The following is a 12,493-nucleotide window of genomic DNA, read 5'->3' as shown; positions in this document are numbered from 1 at the left end:
GAGGGCTGGACACTGCTGCCCACACCGCCTGCCCCCGCCCCCCCCGCCCCCGCCCGCCCCACTGACCCGAGGTCCCGCTCGAACGTGTGCAGGCCTTTCATCTCCAGGTAGGAGACCCCGCGGAAGTCAGCCAGGAAGGGCCCCGAGTCGCTCCGTTCTGTGGAGGAGAGAAGGTCACATGGGCCTGGGCCTGGCTCTGGGGTCCCTGCACCCCCACCGCCCTGTGAGCCCCTGGCCCACCCCACCCCAACCCCAACCCTAACCCCAACCCCAGCCCCAAGCCCAACCCCAACCCGGAGCAGAACCTAAGCCAGTGATGGCGAACCTATGACACGCGTGTCAGAGGTGACACGTGAACTCATTTTTTTGGTTGATTTTTCTTTGTTAAATGGCATTTAAATATATAAAATAAATGTCAAAAATAGAAGTCTTTGTTTTACTATGGTTGCAAAGATAAAAAAATTTCTCTATGTGACACGGCACCAGAGTTAAGTTAGGGTTTTTCCAAATGCTGACACGCTGAGCTCAGAAGGTTCGCCATCACTGCCCTAAACCCAAATGCGTGAGCTGACCTCCCTCCGGCCCTGAGGCCCGGGCCCCACCTGTTTGGCAGAGAGCACCCCCTCGTCCCAGGGGGCACTCGCAGGCGGCCTCGCCCCCGGGCAGCACACGGCAGGGGGCCGCCCCGTGGCAGGGGCTGGGGTCGCAGGGGTCCTTCTCCTGGGCGCAGGTGGGGCCTGGACGGAGACAGGGGGTCCCAGGAGGCTGAGCCCCAGCCGCAGTCACACACGTGCTCCCTGGCCCCGGCCCCGGCCCCGTCCTCACCAAAGCGGCCGGGGGGGCACTGACAGTGGAACCTGCCGCCCTCCAGGGCCTGGCAGGGGGCGCCCCCCAGGCAGGGGCTGGGCAGGCAGGGGTGGGCCGCACACTCGCCCACGCGGGCGCTCCCGGTGGCCCCGCGCCAGCTGCCGAGCTCCAGGCGCTGGTTGTTCACGTCCAGCAGGCGGATGCAGCCCCTGAGGCCGACGCTGACGGACGTCCGCTCCAGCACCCTGCGCCGGACGGGGTGGGTCAGAGCGATTTCCCGCACCCCAACACAGGGGTGGGCTGAGGGTCGGGGTCAGGGCGGCGTCCCAACCCCCAACACAGGGGTGGGCTGAGGGTCAGGGTCAGGGTCAGGGAGGCGTCCCACCCCCCAACACAGGGGTGGGCTGAGGGTCAGGGTCAGGGTCAGGGAGGCGTCCCACCCCCCAACACAGGGTGGGCTGAGGATCAGGGTCAGGGTCAGGGAGGCGTCCCACCCCCCAACACAGGGGTGGGCTGAGGGTCAGGGTCAGGGTCAGGGCGGCGTCCCACCCCCCAACACAGGGTGGGCTGAGGGTCAGGGCGGCGTCCCACCCCCCAACACAGGGTGGGCTGAGGGTCAGGGTGGCGTCCCACCCCCCAACACAGGGTGGGCTGAGGGTCAGGGTGGCGTCCCACCCCCCAACACAGGGGTGGGCTGAGGGTCAGGGTCAGGGTCAGGGAGGCGTCCCACCCCCCAACACAGGGTGGGCTGAGGATCAGGGTCAGGGTCAGGGCGGCGTCCCACCCCCCAACACAGGGTGGGCTGAGGGTCAGGGCGGCGTCCCACCCCCCAACACAGGGTGGGCTGAGGGTCAGGGCGGCGTCCCACCCCCCAACACAGGGTGGGCTGAGGGTCAGGGTGGCGTCCCACCCCCCAACACAGGGTGGGCTGAGGGTCAGGGTCAGAGCGATTTCCCGCACCCCAACACAGGGTGGGCTGAGGGTCGCGTCAGGACTAAAGGTCAGCCCACCCTCCTTGGGGGTCACACTAGGCCTCAGGGTGCCACCCCCGGATGGGGCAGAGTCGGGAGCAGGGCAAGGGCTGGGGCTGAGGTCAGGGTCACAGCGTGGTCCCCCTGCCCCCCACCCCCTTTGCTACTCGGATAAATTAGGCCTCCTGGATTCGGCCAACAAGCCTGAGCAGGAACAAGGCCAGAGGTCAGGCCTGGGGTCAGGGCCCCCCGGATGCTCACACAGCGGCCTGGTCCTCGGGGACGCCACCCACAAAGAGGTCTGTGTCCAGGTTGAGTCCATCAGTGCCGCTGGGGCTCTGGCCCAGGACGGGGGGCTCGCCGTCCACCGAGAGCGTCCCCTGGCGCCAGTGCCGAGACAGCTCCAGGCGGTGCCACCGGCCGGGCTCCACGGGCACCGAGCTGGTCAGCACCGCGGGCCCGGAGCCTGTGTCAAACCTGGGGGTGCCGAGGGGAAGCCGTGCTCAGGACAGCCAAGGGAGCCAGCCAGGCCCCTGGCCGGCCGCCCACCCGGCGGCAGAGGCCCCGCCCACCCTGCCGCGGCCACACCCACCCGGCGGCAGAGGCCCCGCCCACCCGGCGGCAGAGGCCCCGCCCACCCTGCCGCGGCCACACCCACCCGGCGGCAGAGGCCCCGCCCACCCTGCCCCGGCCACACCCACCCGGCGGCAGAGGCCCCGCCCTCCTGCCGCGGCCACACCCACCTGAGCTGCACGCGGCCCCCCAGCAGCGCCAGCGCCAGGAAGTCCTTGCCTCGGGCGTTGCCGTTGTAGAGCAGCAGCCCCTGGGGCTCCAGCGCCCGGAACTCCAGCGCCAGGCGCAGCGTGTGGTAGGCGCGGAGCGTGGGGAAGGCCAGGAAGGAGCGGCCCCCGAAGGACGGCACTGAGGGGTGCAGAGCTGCGAGACGGACACCAGGTGGAGGGGACGGGACCAGCCACAGCCCTGTCCTCCAGCCCGAAACCCACCCCTTCACCCAGCCTGACCCCTCAGGCCAGCCTCCAAGCCTCAGCCCCCAGCCCTGGCCCCACGTGCCTGCCTGCCCCTCCCCAGCAAGGAGGCCCTTACCGTGCTCACAGACAGCGCCCCCCCTGCCGGCTGGGCAGCTGCAGGTGAAGGCGCCCCCCGCGTCCTGGTCCTGGCAGGTCCCCCCATACAGGCAGGGCTGGGAGTCACAGGGCCTCCGGGGCTGCTGGGCGCCTGGGGGCGGGGGCCGGCGTCCGGGCACACGGCTGGGGCCCGTGGTGGGGGGCCGGCGTGTGGTGGGGGGGCCGGTGGTCCTGCTCACGGGCCGGCTTGTGTGGCTGGGGCGGAGGGCCCGAGGGGCAGCGGAAGAGGCGACGGTGGTGGCCCTGGCCGTGGCCACGGCAGGGGTGGCTCCCGTGGTCGCTCCCGTGAAGAAGGTAGGAAGCCAGTCTGCGGGCAGGGGGACGGTCAGGGTGCCAGGCCGCAGGGCGCAGGGAGAGGCTGCTGGGAGGGGAGGGGCACGCTGGGCGCAGGACGGCCGGCGCTCACCAAAGTCCATGAAGCGCACGTGCTCCTGCAGCGGCCGCCGCACCCCCAGGGGCCGGCGCCGGGAGGCCTGGATCTGGCGCAGGAGGGCGCGGCCCACGTCGGGCGCCCTGAGGCTCGTGGCTGGGGAGGAGGACACTGAGCACAGGAGCCTTGTGCAGCCCCCCCCCCCCCCCCCGGAGGGCCGGGCGGGGGGCTCACTGGGGTCAAAGTGCACGTCCACAATGGCCCGGACGGAGTCGCCAGGCCCCAGGTCCCGCAGGCGGACGCTCCAGAAGTCCTTCTTGACATCTGAGTTCCGGAACAGGTCGTCCAGCTGTGGGGGCGAGGGGGGCTCCAGGAGCTGCCCAGGGCGGCCGTCGGCCCCCCCACCCCAGCGCTGCTCTGGGCCGGGCCTGGGAGGAGAGACAGCTGCGCCCCACCCAACACCTCGAACTCACCGCACTCTCGATGCTCCTGGCTGTCTCCCCAAACAGCTCGGACTTGGGGTCGGCCATCTCCGGCGTGTAGAACAGCTCCTGCCCCTCGACCCCCTCGAGCTCCAGCACACCCTGGAACGCCCTGGTGGCTGTGGGGGAGGGCGCAGTGAGGCCCTGCCTGGCACCGTCCGGCCTCCGGGCCGGCCCCGGGCGCGGCCCCAGCGGCAAGCCACACGGTGTAGGCAGGTGGCGATTAGTCAGATGGTCATGAGGTTAGTGGGAGCTGGGGCGGGTGGCTGGCAGTTACCAGGCAAACTCCGCGGGGCAGCACCCAGGCCGGCGTGCAACAGGAGAGACAGGTTACCACGGGGTCCTAGGCACCCACGTGTGCGCGGGGTCCAGGACCTCACGTGTGTGAGTGCTGAATGCCCCAGACCATGCACACGTGTGTGCTAAGGTCGGAACCCCAGAAGGCCCGGGTGCCTGCCTCCTGGGCAGCCTGCTTCCGGAGACGGCATCCCCGCGGGTCCACGCCACTCCTCACGCTGCACCCCAGCCCGGCCACCCACTCACCGGGACAGTTGGAGCCCTCCGCGTCCAGCGAGGGTGTCTTGCCATCCGAGCAGCAGCCCAAAGGGGAGTTGTAGCAGGAAGCCCTCTCGATGGGTGGCCCAGGGGTCACCTCGCTGCCACCCTCGGGGGGCTCCGGTCCTGGGGAGGGGTGGTCTGAGCCCAGCTGCTGGTGCAGCTTCCCTGGGCCCTGCCTCCCGCGTCCTGGAGCCCGCACTCACCCCCCGAGCCGGCCCCACTGGCCTCCAGGTCCCCGCTCAGCTCCTCGTCACCGCTCCCATCGGCGCTGCCAGATTCGCTGAAGGCCGCTGTGGCGAGGCTGGCTGCCGAGGGGGTTACCGTGGGGGGGATGGTCAGCTCGGGCCTCCTAGTGGCCCTCGGGATGCTGGCCGTGGTCCGAGGCTGCGATGAGGGTCTAGGGGTGGGTCGGCTGCGGGGGGTACTGCCGGGAGCCAGGGGGAGGGCGCTGGGCGGGGGTGCCTCACTCAGGTAGCGCACCGAGGTGGCCACAGGCACGGGTGTGGGGCGGGCGCCGGGAGCCACAGCCTCTGTGGGGAGAGGAGAGGGGACAATTGGGTGGGGGCCATGTCAGGGCAGGTCGGGCCCTCCTGGTCAGTGCTGGGCGCGGGCGGCCTCACCCTGGCATGGGCCGAGGTTCTGGATCGAGATGTCCAGGCCCTGGCGGCAGGCAATGGTCCTCAGCTGGCACTCGTTGCCGTAGGTGACTCCATCCGATCCACACACCTGGGCACAGGGCAAGGATGCGGGGGGTGCCCTCCCCTCCCTGCACCCGCCACCCTCCGCACACCCCCTCCCTCACCTTGGTAGCATTGGCCTCCAGACAGGTGGGTGTTGGGCACACACAGTGGGCGGAGCCAGCCTCCTCCACGCAGGAGGCCCCAAACTCACAGTGCATTTCCGCACAGGTCCTGGGCACCGAGGCATCTGGCACAGACACAGGGGACCCCACTGGCTCAGGAGGCTGCCTCCGTGATGGCCACACCCCAGCACGGTCACCACCCGCACCCCTCTCGCCCCGCCCCCCAACACCAGCCGGGCCCTCACCTGTTTCACAGCCAGCAGGGCCCAGGCCACGGCCGTCGGGACACTGCCCACACTTGGGTCCGGCCACCCCAGGCTTGCAGGAGCACAGACCAGTCATCTGCTCACAGTCGTCCCGCACGGCACCCCGGGGGTCACAGCTGCAGGCTGAGGGGACGGGGCGGGACCTGAGGTCTGAGCCTGGCGCCCCCCTGGCCCCAGAGCCCAGCCCCTGCCCGGGGAGGGCAGGCCAGAGCCCAAGGGGGGGACCCAGGGCACAGCAACGTCAGGGACGGGCAGGAGGGCTCCGCTGAGGACCGACCGTGGGGCTCGTCACTCACGGGTGCAGCCACTCCGGCCGTCGGTGACGATGCCACGGAAGTTCCAGAAGCCGGGCTCACAGCGGTCACACTTGAAGCCCCCCACACCCGGGCGGCAGGAGCACTGGCCTGTGCCCGGGTCGCAGGTGCCGCCGTAGGAGCCGTGGGGGTTACACTGGCACAAGCCTGCAAGGCCAGGGCGGGACAGTCACACCGTGCAGGGCTCGGCTGGACTGCAGGGCAGGGCAGGGCCAGGCTGGGGACTCACTGGGACAGCCGGCCAGGCCCACGCCCCGCGCAGCAGTGACGTTATCCTGGCAGCAGCCGAAGGGGGTCTGGGCACAGTGCAGGGGGACCGCCGGGGGCATCGGAGCCATGGTGGGGCCTGCAGAGGAGGTGGGAGTTCAGACACCACGTGAGCGGACACCCCCTGGGCCTGCCACTCCCGGTCCCGCCGTCCCCTCCTGGTGCCACTGCCATTGGGCCCGGAGCCTGTAGCTCAGGCCACAGGCGAGGATCCCACACCACATCCAGGAACACGTCTGTTCACACGGGACCAGGAACACACGGGACGCAGCCCTGGACACACCGTACACCCAGAGGCACACACGCAGGTGAATGTCTCTGCAACCTGTCCAGCCCTGGGTCTGACTGGATTGCAGACTCTTCCTTCCACGGAGACCGCCCCACAGGTGCACATGTGTCCCAGGGCTGCTGGTGGTCAGGGGCGCACACACATACACACACACACACACACGTGCCTCACAGCTGTGTGCACGCACATCTGTGAACAAGCACGCACACCCGTGAACAAGCGCGCACACCCGTGAACAAGCGCGCGCGCACACACACATGCCTCACACCTGTGCGCACACACACCCGTGAACAAGCACGCACGCACACACACGTGCCTCACACCTGTGTGCACACACACCCGTGAACAAGCACGCACGCACACACACGTGCCTCACACCTGTGTGCACACACACCTGTGAACAAGCACGCACACACACACACACGTGCCTCACACCTGTGTGCACACACACCCGTGAACAAGCACGCACACACACACACACGTGCCTCACACCTGTGTGCACACACACCCGTGAACAAGCGCGCACGCACACACACGTGCCTCACACCTGTGTGCACACACACCTGTGAACAAGCACACACACACACACACACGTGCCTCACACCTGTGTGCACATACACCCGTGAACAAGCGCGCACACACACACACACACACGTGCCTCACACCTGTGTGCACACACACCCGTGAACAAGCGCGCACAGGGAACAGCAAACACGAGAGCCCGCGGGCGCGCACCTCGGCAGGCTCCCTGAGCCACGACGTACAGCTCTCGCTGGGACTCGCACCGGGCCTTCTTCAGCTCACACTCGGTGCCGTAGGTGACGCCATCGGAGCCGCAGACCTGGGGGGGGGGTGTCAGTGGGGGGGCGTGGCCCCTCCTCATTGTCCACCCAGCACCCGACAGGGGGAGGCCTCACCGGGCTCCTCAGGGCGCCCTGGCAGCTGAAGCCGCAGACGCAAGGCCCGTCCTCCGAGTCCTCGTCCCAGACGCCGCCGTACTGCAGGCACAGCTCCTGCTCACACTCGCCGTCCTCGCCAGAGCCGGAGCCTCCGGAGCCACACTCGGCTGTGGGAAGGGGGCTGGGTCACTGTGTGGAGCCGGTCGGAGCCGGCGCCCAGACAGACCACTCGGGCTGCGCCACGCCTACCCTGCTCGCACGGCCCCGCCCGGGCCTCCTCGATCTGAGCCTGCTGCTGGCAGGCGGCCTCGCGGAGCTCACAGGCACTGGGGTAGGTGACGCCGTCGCTGCCGCACACGGGGCCGGGTGGGGGGCGCTCACACCGAGGGCACACACACTGCCCCGCCATGCACACGGCACCGAAGGCGCACACCGTGTCTCCACAGGTCTCTGCAGAGGGCGAGACCCGGGCAGGTCAGCAAACCCAGCTGGGAGACGCAGGGACCACAGCGCCCCCACCCCCACTCACGGCATGGTCCGTCTGAGGCCACACGCAGGCTGATCTGGCGTGTGCAGGCGTGGACATGCAGCTCACACTCGCTGGCGTACGTGTTCCCGTCAGAGCCACACACGGGCTGGGCCAGGGCCACGCACTCCGAGGGGCACACGCAGCGCCCAGTCTCAGCCTCGCACACGGCTCCGAAGCGGCACTGCCCACAGCGGTCTGGGGAGGAGGCTCCATCACCATGGTGACCGGGACACCCGCCCCCAGCAAGACCCCCTGGCCCGCCACTGACCGCAGGGTCCTCTGTGAGCCACCAGGACCTCTCGTCCGAGGACGCAGGCCGCGGACTCCAGCTCGCAGGTGCTGCCGTAGGTGACCCCGTCGCTGCCGCACACGGGGCTGTAGACCCTCGGACACGCGTGCTGGCACACGCACTCGGCTTCCCCGTTCTTCACGGCACACACGGCCCCGAACAGGCACTGCACCCCGATGCACGGGGACGGAGGCTGACCTGGGGAGGACACGGCACTCAGCGGCCCCGCCAGCCCCAGGCGGACGGACACACAAGCCCCCAGCTCCGAGCAGCAGGCCCTCCTGGGTGGGGATGGCGCGGGAAGAGAGGGCCAGGAGACGGGCCAAGGCACAGACGCAGCAGAGAAAGGGACAGACACGTAGCAGACGTGGACAGGGACACAGACCCAGACGCCCCAGCCTCCTGCAGGCGTGCGGGGTGGGGCTTCCTGACGGCCCACAGTGGGCCCCACCAGGGCCGGCTCACCCAGCCCCCCGGGGCCATGACCCTGACCCCAGCCACCCTGGGACACGTGTGCACGTGTGGGGGCTCTCTCTGTGGGTAGGAAGAGTCTGCAGCCCAGAGTCAGACCCAGGGCGCACGGGGAGGTGTCTGTCCACTTGCTCTGAGGGCTACACGGCCAGGCAGCAGCGAGCCACCCCCCCGCGCGCTGGGGCAGACCTCAGACCGCGGGCTCCTGGCGGCAGGCGCTGCACGTCCTCCTGCCCGTGGGTCAGGCTGGAAGACACAAGAGGTGCAGCCGAGAGGGAAGGAAGGACAGACAGGAGACGGACGCAGAGATGCACAGACCCGTGGACAGAGCCACCCCACCTCTGCTGGCCCCGCAAAACCCAGCTCCGCCCAGGGGGACCCCGAGGCTGCAGGCTGCTATGCCCCCGGGGGCTGCAGAGGCCACTGACGGAGAAGAGCCTGCCAAGACCCCGGAGCGACCGCCTCCCCGCCACCCAGGAGGAAGGTGACTCAGATGGAGATGGCGTGATGATGGCGGCGGGACCGGCGCGGGCTCAGCCTGCTCCAGGCACAACCCCCCACGGTGCTCACCACACGGGCCATGGTGCCTGGGGGGGATGGCACGCTGCTGCTGGCACTCGGCCTGCTGGCGCCAGCACTCGTTGTCGTACGTGTGCCCGTCTTTCGCGCACACGGGTCTGTAGGCCCCGTCACAGACGACGCGGTCACAGGAGCAGCGGGGACGGCCTCGGCGGGACAGGCACACGGCATTGAACCTGCAGGGGTCTGGGCACTGGTCTGGGTGGGGGTGGGGGTCAATGAGATCAGAGAGGCAGGGGTGCCACGGCCCTGAACTTGGCACATGCAGGGGACCCGTGGGCACCTGGGGTGGTTTGTGGGGACCCCAGAGGCATTAAGGGAAGGCGGGCACAGGCAGGGGGAGCCACCCACCGCGAGGCTGGCACTGTCCGGAGCGCACTTTCTGGAGGAGGATGCCCCGGGCGGCCCCGGTGCGGCCCATGACACACTCGCTGTTGTAGGTGACACCATCGTCCCCGCACACGGGCGCCCGCCGGGGAGGGCAGCTCTCCGGCGAAAGCAGCATCTCGGGGCGCCGGGTTCGCGGGTTCACACGGCAGATGCGGCCCGGGTCGCTGAGGGCAGCCTGGCAGGGGTCTGGGGGCGGGAGGGCGCAGTGAGGGTGCGGGGCAGGCGCACGGGGGTCGTGCAGGGGACGGTGGGTACAGGCAGGTTGAGCCACTACCCGGGCAGCCCGGGCAGCTCACCACAGGGGCCATCGAACTTCTTGGAGATGTTCTCCTGGCGGGCACAGGCGTGGCGCAGCAGCTGGCACTCTCCCCGATAGTCAGTGCCGTCGGTGCCGCACACGGGCCCCTCCGGGGCTCCCCGGCAGGAGGCAGGGCACAGGCACGTGGCTGTCTGTCCATCCGCCGAGCGTGCACAGGTGCTGCCGAAGCTGCAGGTCACGTTGGAGCAGGGGTCACGGAGCCCTGTAGGTGGGGCCGGGGGGGTCACGCTAGCTGGCAGTCCCCCTTCTCCCCCCTGCCCGTGCCCCGCTCCCCAGCCCCCACTCACCGCAGGGCCCGCCCCCCGCCCCCCTCCCCCCACAGCCCCCACTCACCGCAGGGCCTGCCCCCCGCCCCCTCCCCCCACAGCCCCCACTCACCGCAGGGCCCGCCCCCCGCCCCCTCCCCCCACAGCCCCCACTCACCGCAGGGCCCGCGGAAGAGCAGGCGGATGCGCCGCTGCTGGCTGCACTGCGCCCGCTGCAGCTCGCACTCGTTGCTGTAGGTGGAGGCGTCGGAGCCGCACACGGGAGCCACGACGGCGGGGCAGGCGCGCTTCTTGCACACGCAGGAGGCTCGGCCCGGGCCCTCTGCACTGGGCTCGCACACGGCGCCGAAGCCACACAGCATCCCGCGGCAGGCTGGCGGGGCGGGGCGGGCGAGGAGGGTCAGAGCCGCCCTGCCAGACCCCTCCCGGCTCAGTCACTGGGCACAGGGTCCAGCGTCCACACGGCTCATTCATTCAACTCCAAGGACATGCGTGCCACACATGTTCATACGCACGCAGGAAAACATGTGTGCCCGTGGCCACATACACACGCATGCCCGTGGGCACACTCACAGGGCCCCTGCCCTCTCCAACCCCACCCACCGCGGGGCCCGCATCAGCCCCAGCCTTGCCCTGGCCCAGACCCCTGTGGGGGACACCTCCCCACTCGCCCTGTGGAGTGCCCCCCCCACCGCCCAGGAGCCTTCCCCCCCAGAACACCTTGGTGACCTGCCTCACCTTGGTGACCCCCCCTCCCCGCCCTGGCCCACCCGCACCCCTGACCTGTGCTACCGCCCACCTCCCACAGACCACTCCCTGCCTTCCCTGGTCACCTGCGGGCACAGCTGGGGGGGGGGGGGACCTGAGGATGGTCACAGCTCGACTCTCTGGCTCAGGCCAGGGCCCAGCGCCCGCCCGCTGCCCCTGGCTCCCATCTTCCCACATCTCTCCTCCTGCTTCTCCGGAGGCTTCCCCAACCCCAGGACCATCCCCACGTGGGCCCTGCCTCTGCCCACCCTCTTCCCACCCCCCAGGCCAGCCGCCCCCAGGCCCTCGCTCTATGTGGCCAGCCCTCCTGCCCTCCCACCCCACGGCCTCCCCAGCCTGTGAGCATCTCTCCCCAGGGCCCCTTGGGCACCCACATGCCTCCTCCTCTCCCACCTGTCCTCCTGCGCCCCACGTCAGTACCCCCGCTCACTCGAATGTCCTCCCCCCTCACACCCAGGAAGGCCCAGCATGGGGGGGTCTGCAGACCTGTCATTTTTTCTGTAAACATCTAAGTTCTTAACATTGCAGTTGGGCCCAGCACACGTCCTGTCACGGAACCTCTGCAGCAGCCCAGGGAGGAGGCCCCAGGGGAGGCAACTCGGTCCAGAGGGCAGGGGCAGGCGGACTCCTCAGGCTCCCGCCCAGGACTACACACCCACAGGCAGCGAGGGGGGGGGGGGGGGGCATTAAAGGCCACAGCTGTCTGGACCTAATAAATATTTAACTGGGTCCAATCAGCATGAATAAGTTATGGGGGATGGGGGAGGGTCCCCCATCACCTCCCAGCAGACTCAGGGAGTAGGGTGGGAGGAAGCACCCTCAACTCGGTGGAGGGCGGGGAGCACAGGAGCTGAGCTGCTGTTGCCACAGCAACGCTTGCCCCAGGCTCCTGCATGTCTGCCTGGTGTCTCCCCCCCGCACCCCGCATGGGCTGACGGAACCAGAGCCTGGGACAGCGTGGACACCCCAGCCTAATGTCCCTCCCGCGGCCACTCCCGTGCTCCCCCCGCCCCCGGCCACTTCGGATCCCTCATCATATCCAGGAGCCAGGCTCTCCCCGAATCCGCATTCACTGGCCACGTCTCAGCGTCTCCTGTGAGAGAGCCAGTGGGGCCTGCCTGGGGCTGTGGGTTCAATGGGCCGATACGTGCAGAGGCTGTGGGGTACCCAGTGCCCAGCTGTGAGGCTGCAGCTACGGCGACTGTGGTACAAGAACTGTCATTAGGTTGGCCTCCCTGCCCTGGATCAAACCACACCTCCCCATGTCCACCCACGAGCCCTCTGCACACTGTCCACCTTCCTCAGCACCCCCATCACTCCTCTCCTATTGGGTCTCTCTCTCACCCAAGCCCCTTGGACTCCAGGCCAAAACCACTGGCACCTGCTGACGTCCAGTTGGCTGTTGTCTTTGGCCTCCACTGGACCTGCTGATCAAGATCTCTCCAGGGTCCTGACCCCACGGCCAAGGACCTGGGCACCTCACTGACCCCAGGCTCCTCGGCCAGCGGCCGTGCCGGTGCCCTTGGGCTCAGGCCTCTTTCTCCCTCTGGTCCCCTGGGTCCAGCCAGACCCCTGCCAAGGTCCCAACCCCTGGGCCAAGGACACCTACTTCCGGGTGACCTGCCGAGACCCGCACCTTCCTCCACAGCCCAGGGATCTGCTTTCCTCTCACGGCAGAGCCCTGGGGGAAAGGTGATGAGCCGCTGGGCCCC

At 69.4% G+C, this 12,493-nt stretch overlaps 1 protein-coding gene across 7 annotated transcripts in view; it reads right to left on the bottom strand.

Annotated features, from left to right (window-relative positions):
• The window catches only part of AGRN (agrin), a 34,675-nt gene that overhangs the window by 5,400 nt on the left and 16,782 nt on the right, over positions 1-12,493 (bottom strand). For all 7 annotated transcript variants that reach the window (XM_070403826.1, XM_070403829.1, XM_070403828.1 and 4 more), the window contains 25 exons: positions 10,171-10,386; positions 9,725-9,949; positions 9,390-9,614; positions 9,030-9,236; positions 7,968-8,186; positions 7,700-7,894; positions 7,420-7,620; positions 7,189-7,337; positions 7,007-7,112; positions 5,945-6,061; positions 5,698-5,862; positions 5,381-5,524; positions 5,136-5,260; positions 4,954-5,059; positions 4,537-4,863; positions 4,319-4,456; positions 3,767-3,894; positions 3,528-3,642; positions 3,330-3,449; positions 2,883-3,230; positions 2,522-2,714; positions 2,040-2,255; positions 826-1,052; positions 603-737; positions 67-157 (listed from right to left, as the gene is read on the bottom strand). In XM_070403826.1, coding sequence (XP_070259927.1) covers positions 67-157; positions 603-737; positions 826-1,052; positions 2,040-2,255; positions 2,522-2,714; positions 2,883-3,230; positions 3,330-3,449; positions 3,528-3,642; positions 3,767-3,894; positions 4,319-4,456; positions 4,537-4,863; positions 4,954-5,059; positions 5,136-5,260; positions 5,381-5,524; positions 5,698-5,862; positions 5,945-6,061; positions 7,007-7,112; positions 7,189-7,337; positions 7,420-7,620; positions 7,700-7,894; positions 7,968-8,186; positions 9,030-9,236; positions 9,390-9,614; positions 9,725-9,949; positions 10,171-10,386 — 4,438 coding nt within the window. The remainder of the gene's footprint in view (positions 1-66; positions 158-602; positions 738-825; positions 1,053-2,039; positions 2,256-2,521; positions 2,715-2,882; positions 3,231-3,329; positions 3,450-3,527; positions 3,643-3,766; positions 3,895-4,318; positions 4,457-4,536; positions 4,864-4,953; positions 5,060-5,135; positions 5,261-5,380; positions 5,525-5,697; positions 5,863-5,944; positions 6,062-7,006; positions 7,113-7,188; positions 7,338-7,419; positions 7,621-7,699; positions 7,895-7,967; positions 8,187-9,029; positions 9,237-9,389; positions 9,615-9,724; positions 9,950-10,170; positions 10,387-12,493) is intronic.

The sequence above is a fragment of the Myotis yumanensis genome, unplaced genomic scaffold (assembly GCF_028538775.1).
Source record: "Myotis yumanensis isolate MYYU_CA2020_CCGP unplaced genomic scaffold, mMyoYum1.0.hap1 SCAF_2, whole genome shotgun sequence".
Taxonomy (NCBI): domain Eukaryota; kingdom Metazoa; phylum Chordata; class Mammalia; order Chiroptera; family Vespertilionidae; genus Myotis; species Myotis yumanensis.
Note: the sequence above shows the minus strand (reverse complement) of the source record. Positions and strands in the feature narration are given on the sequence as shown.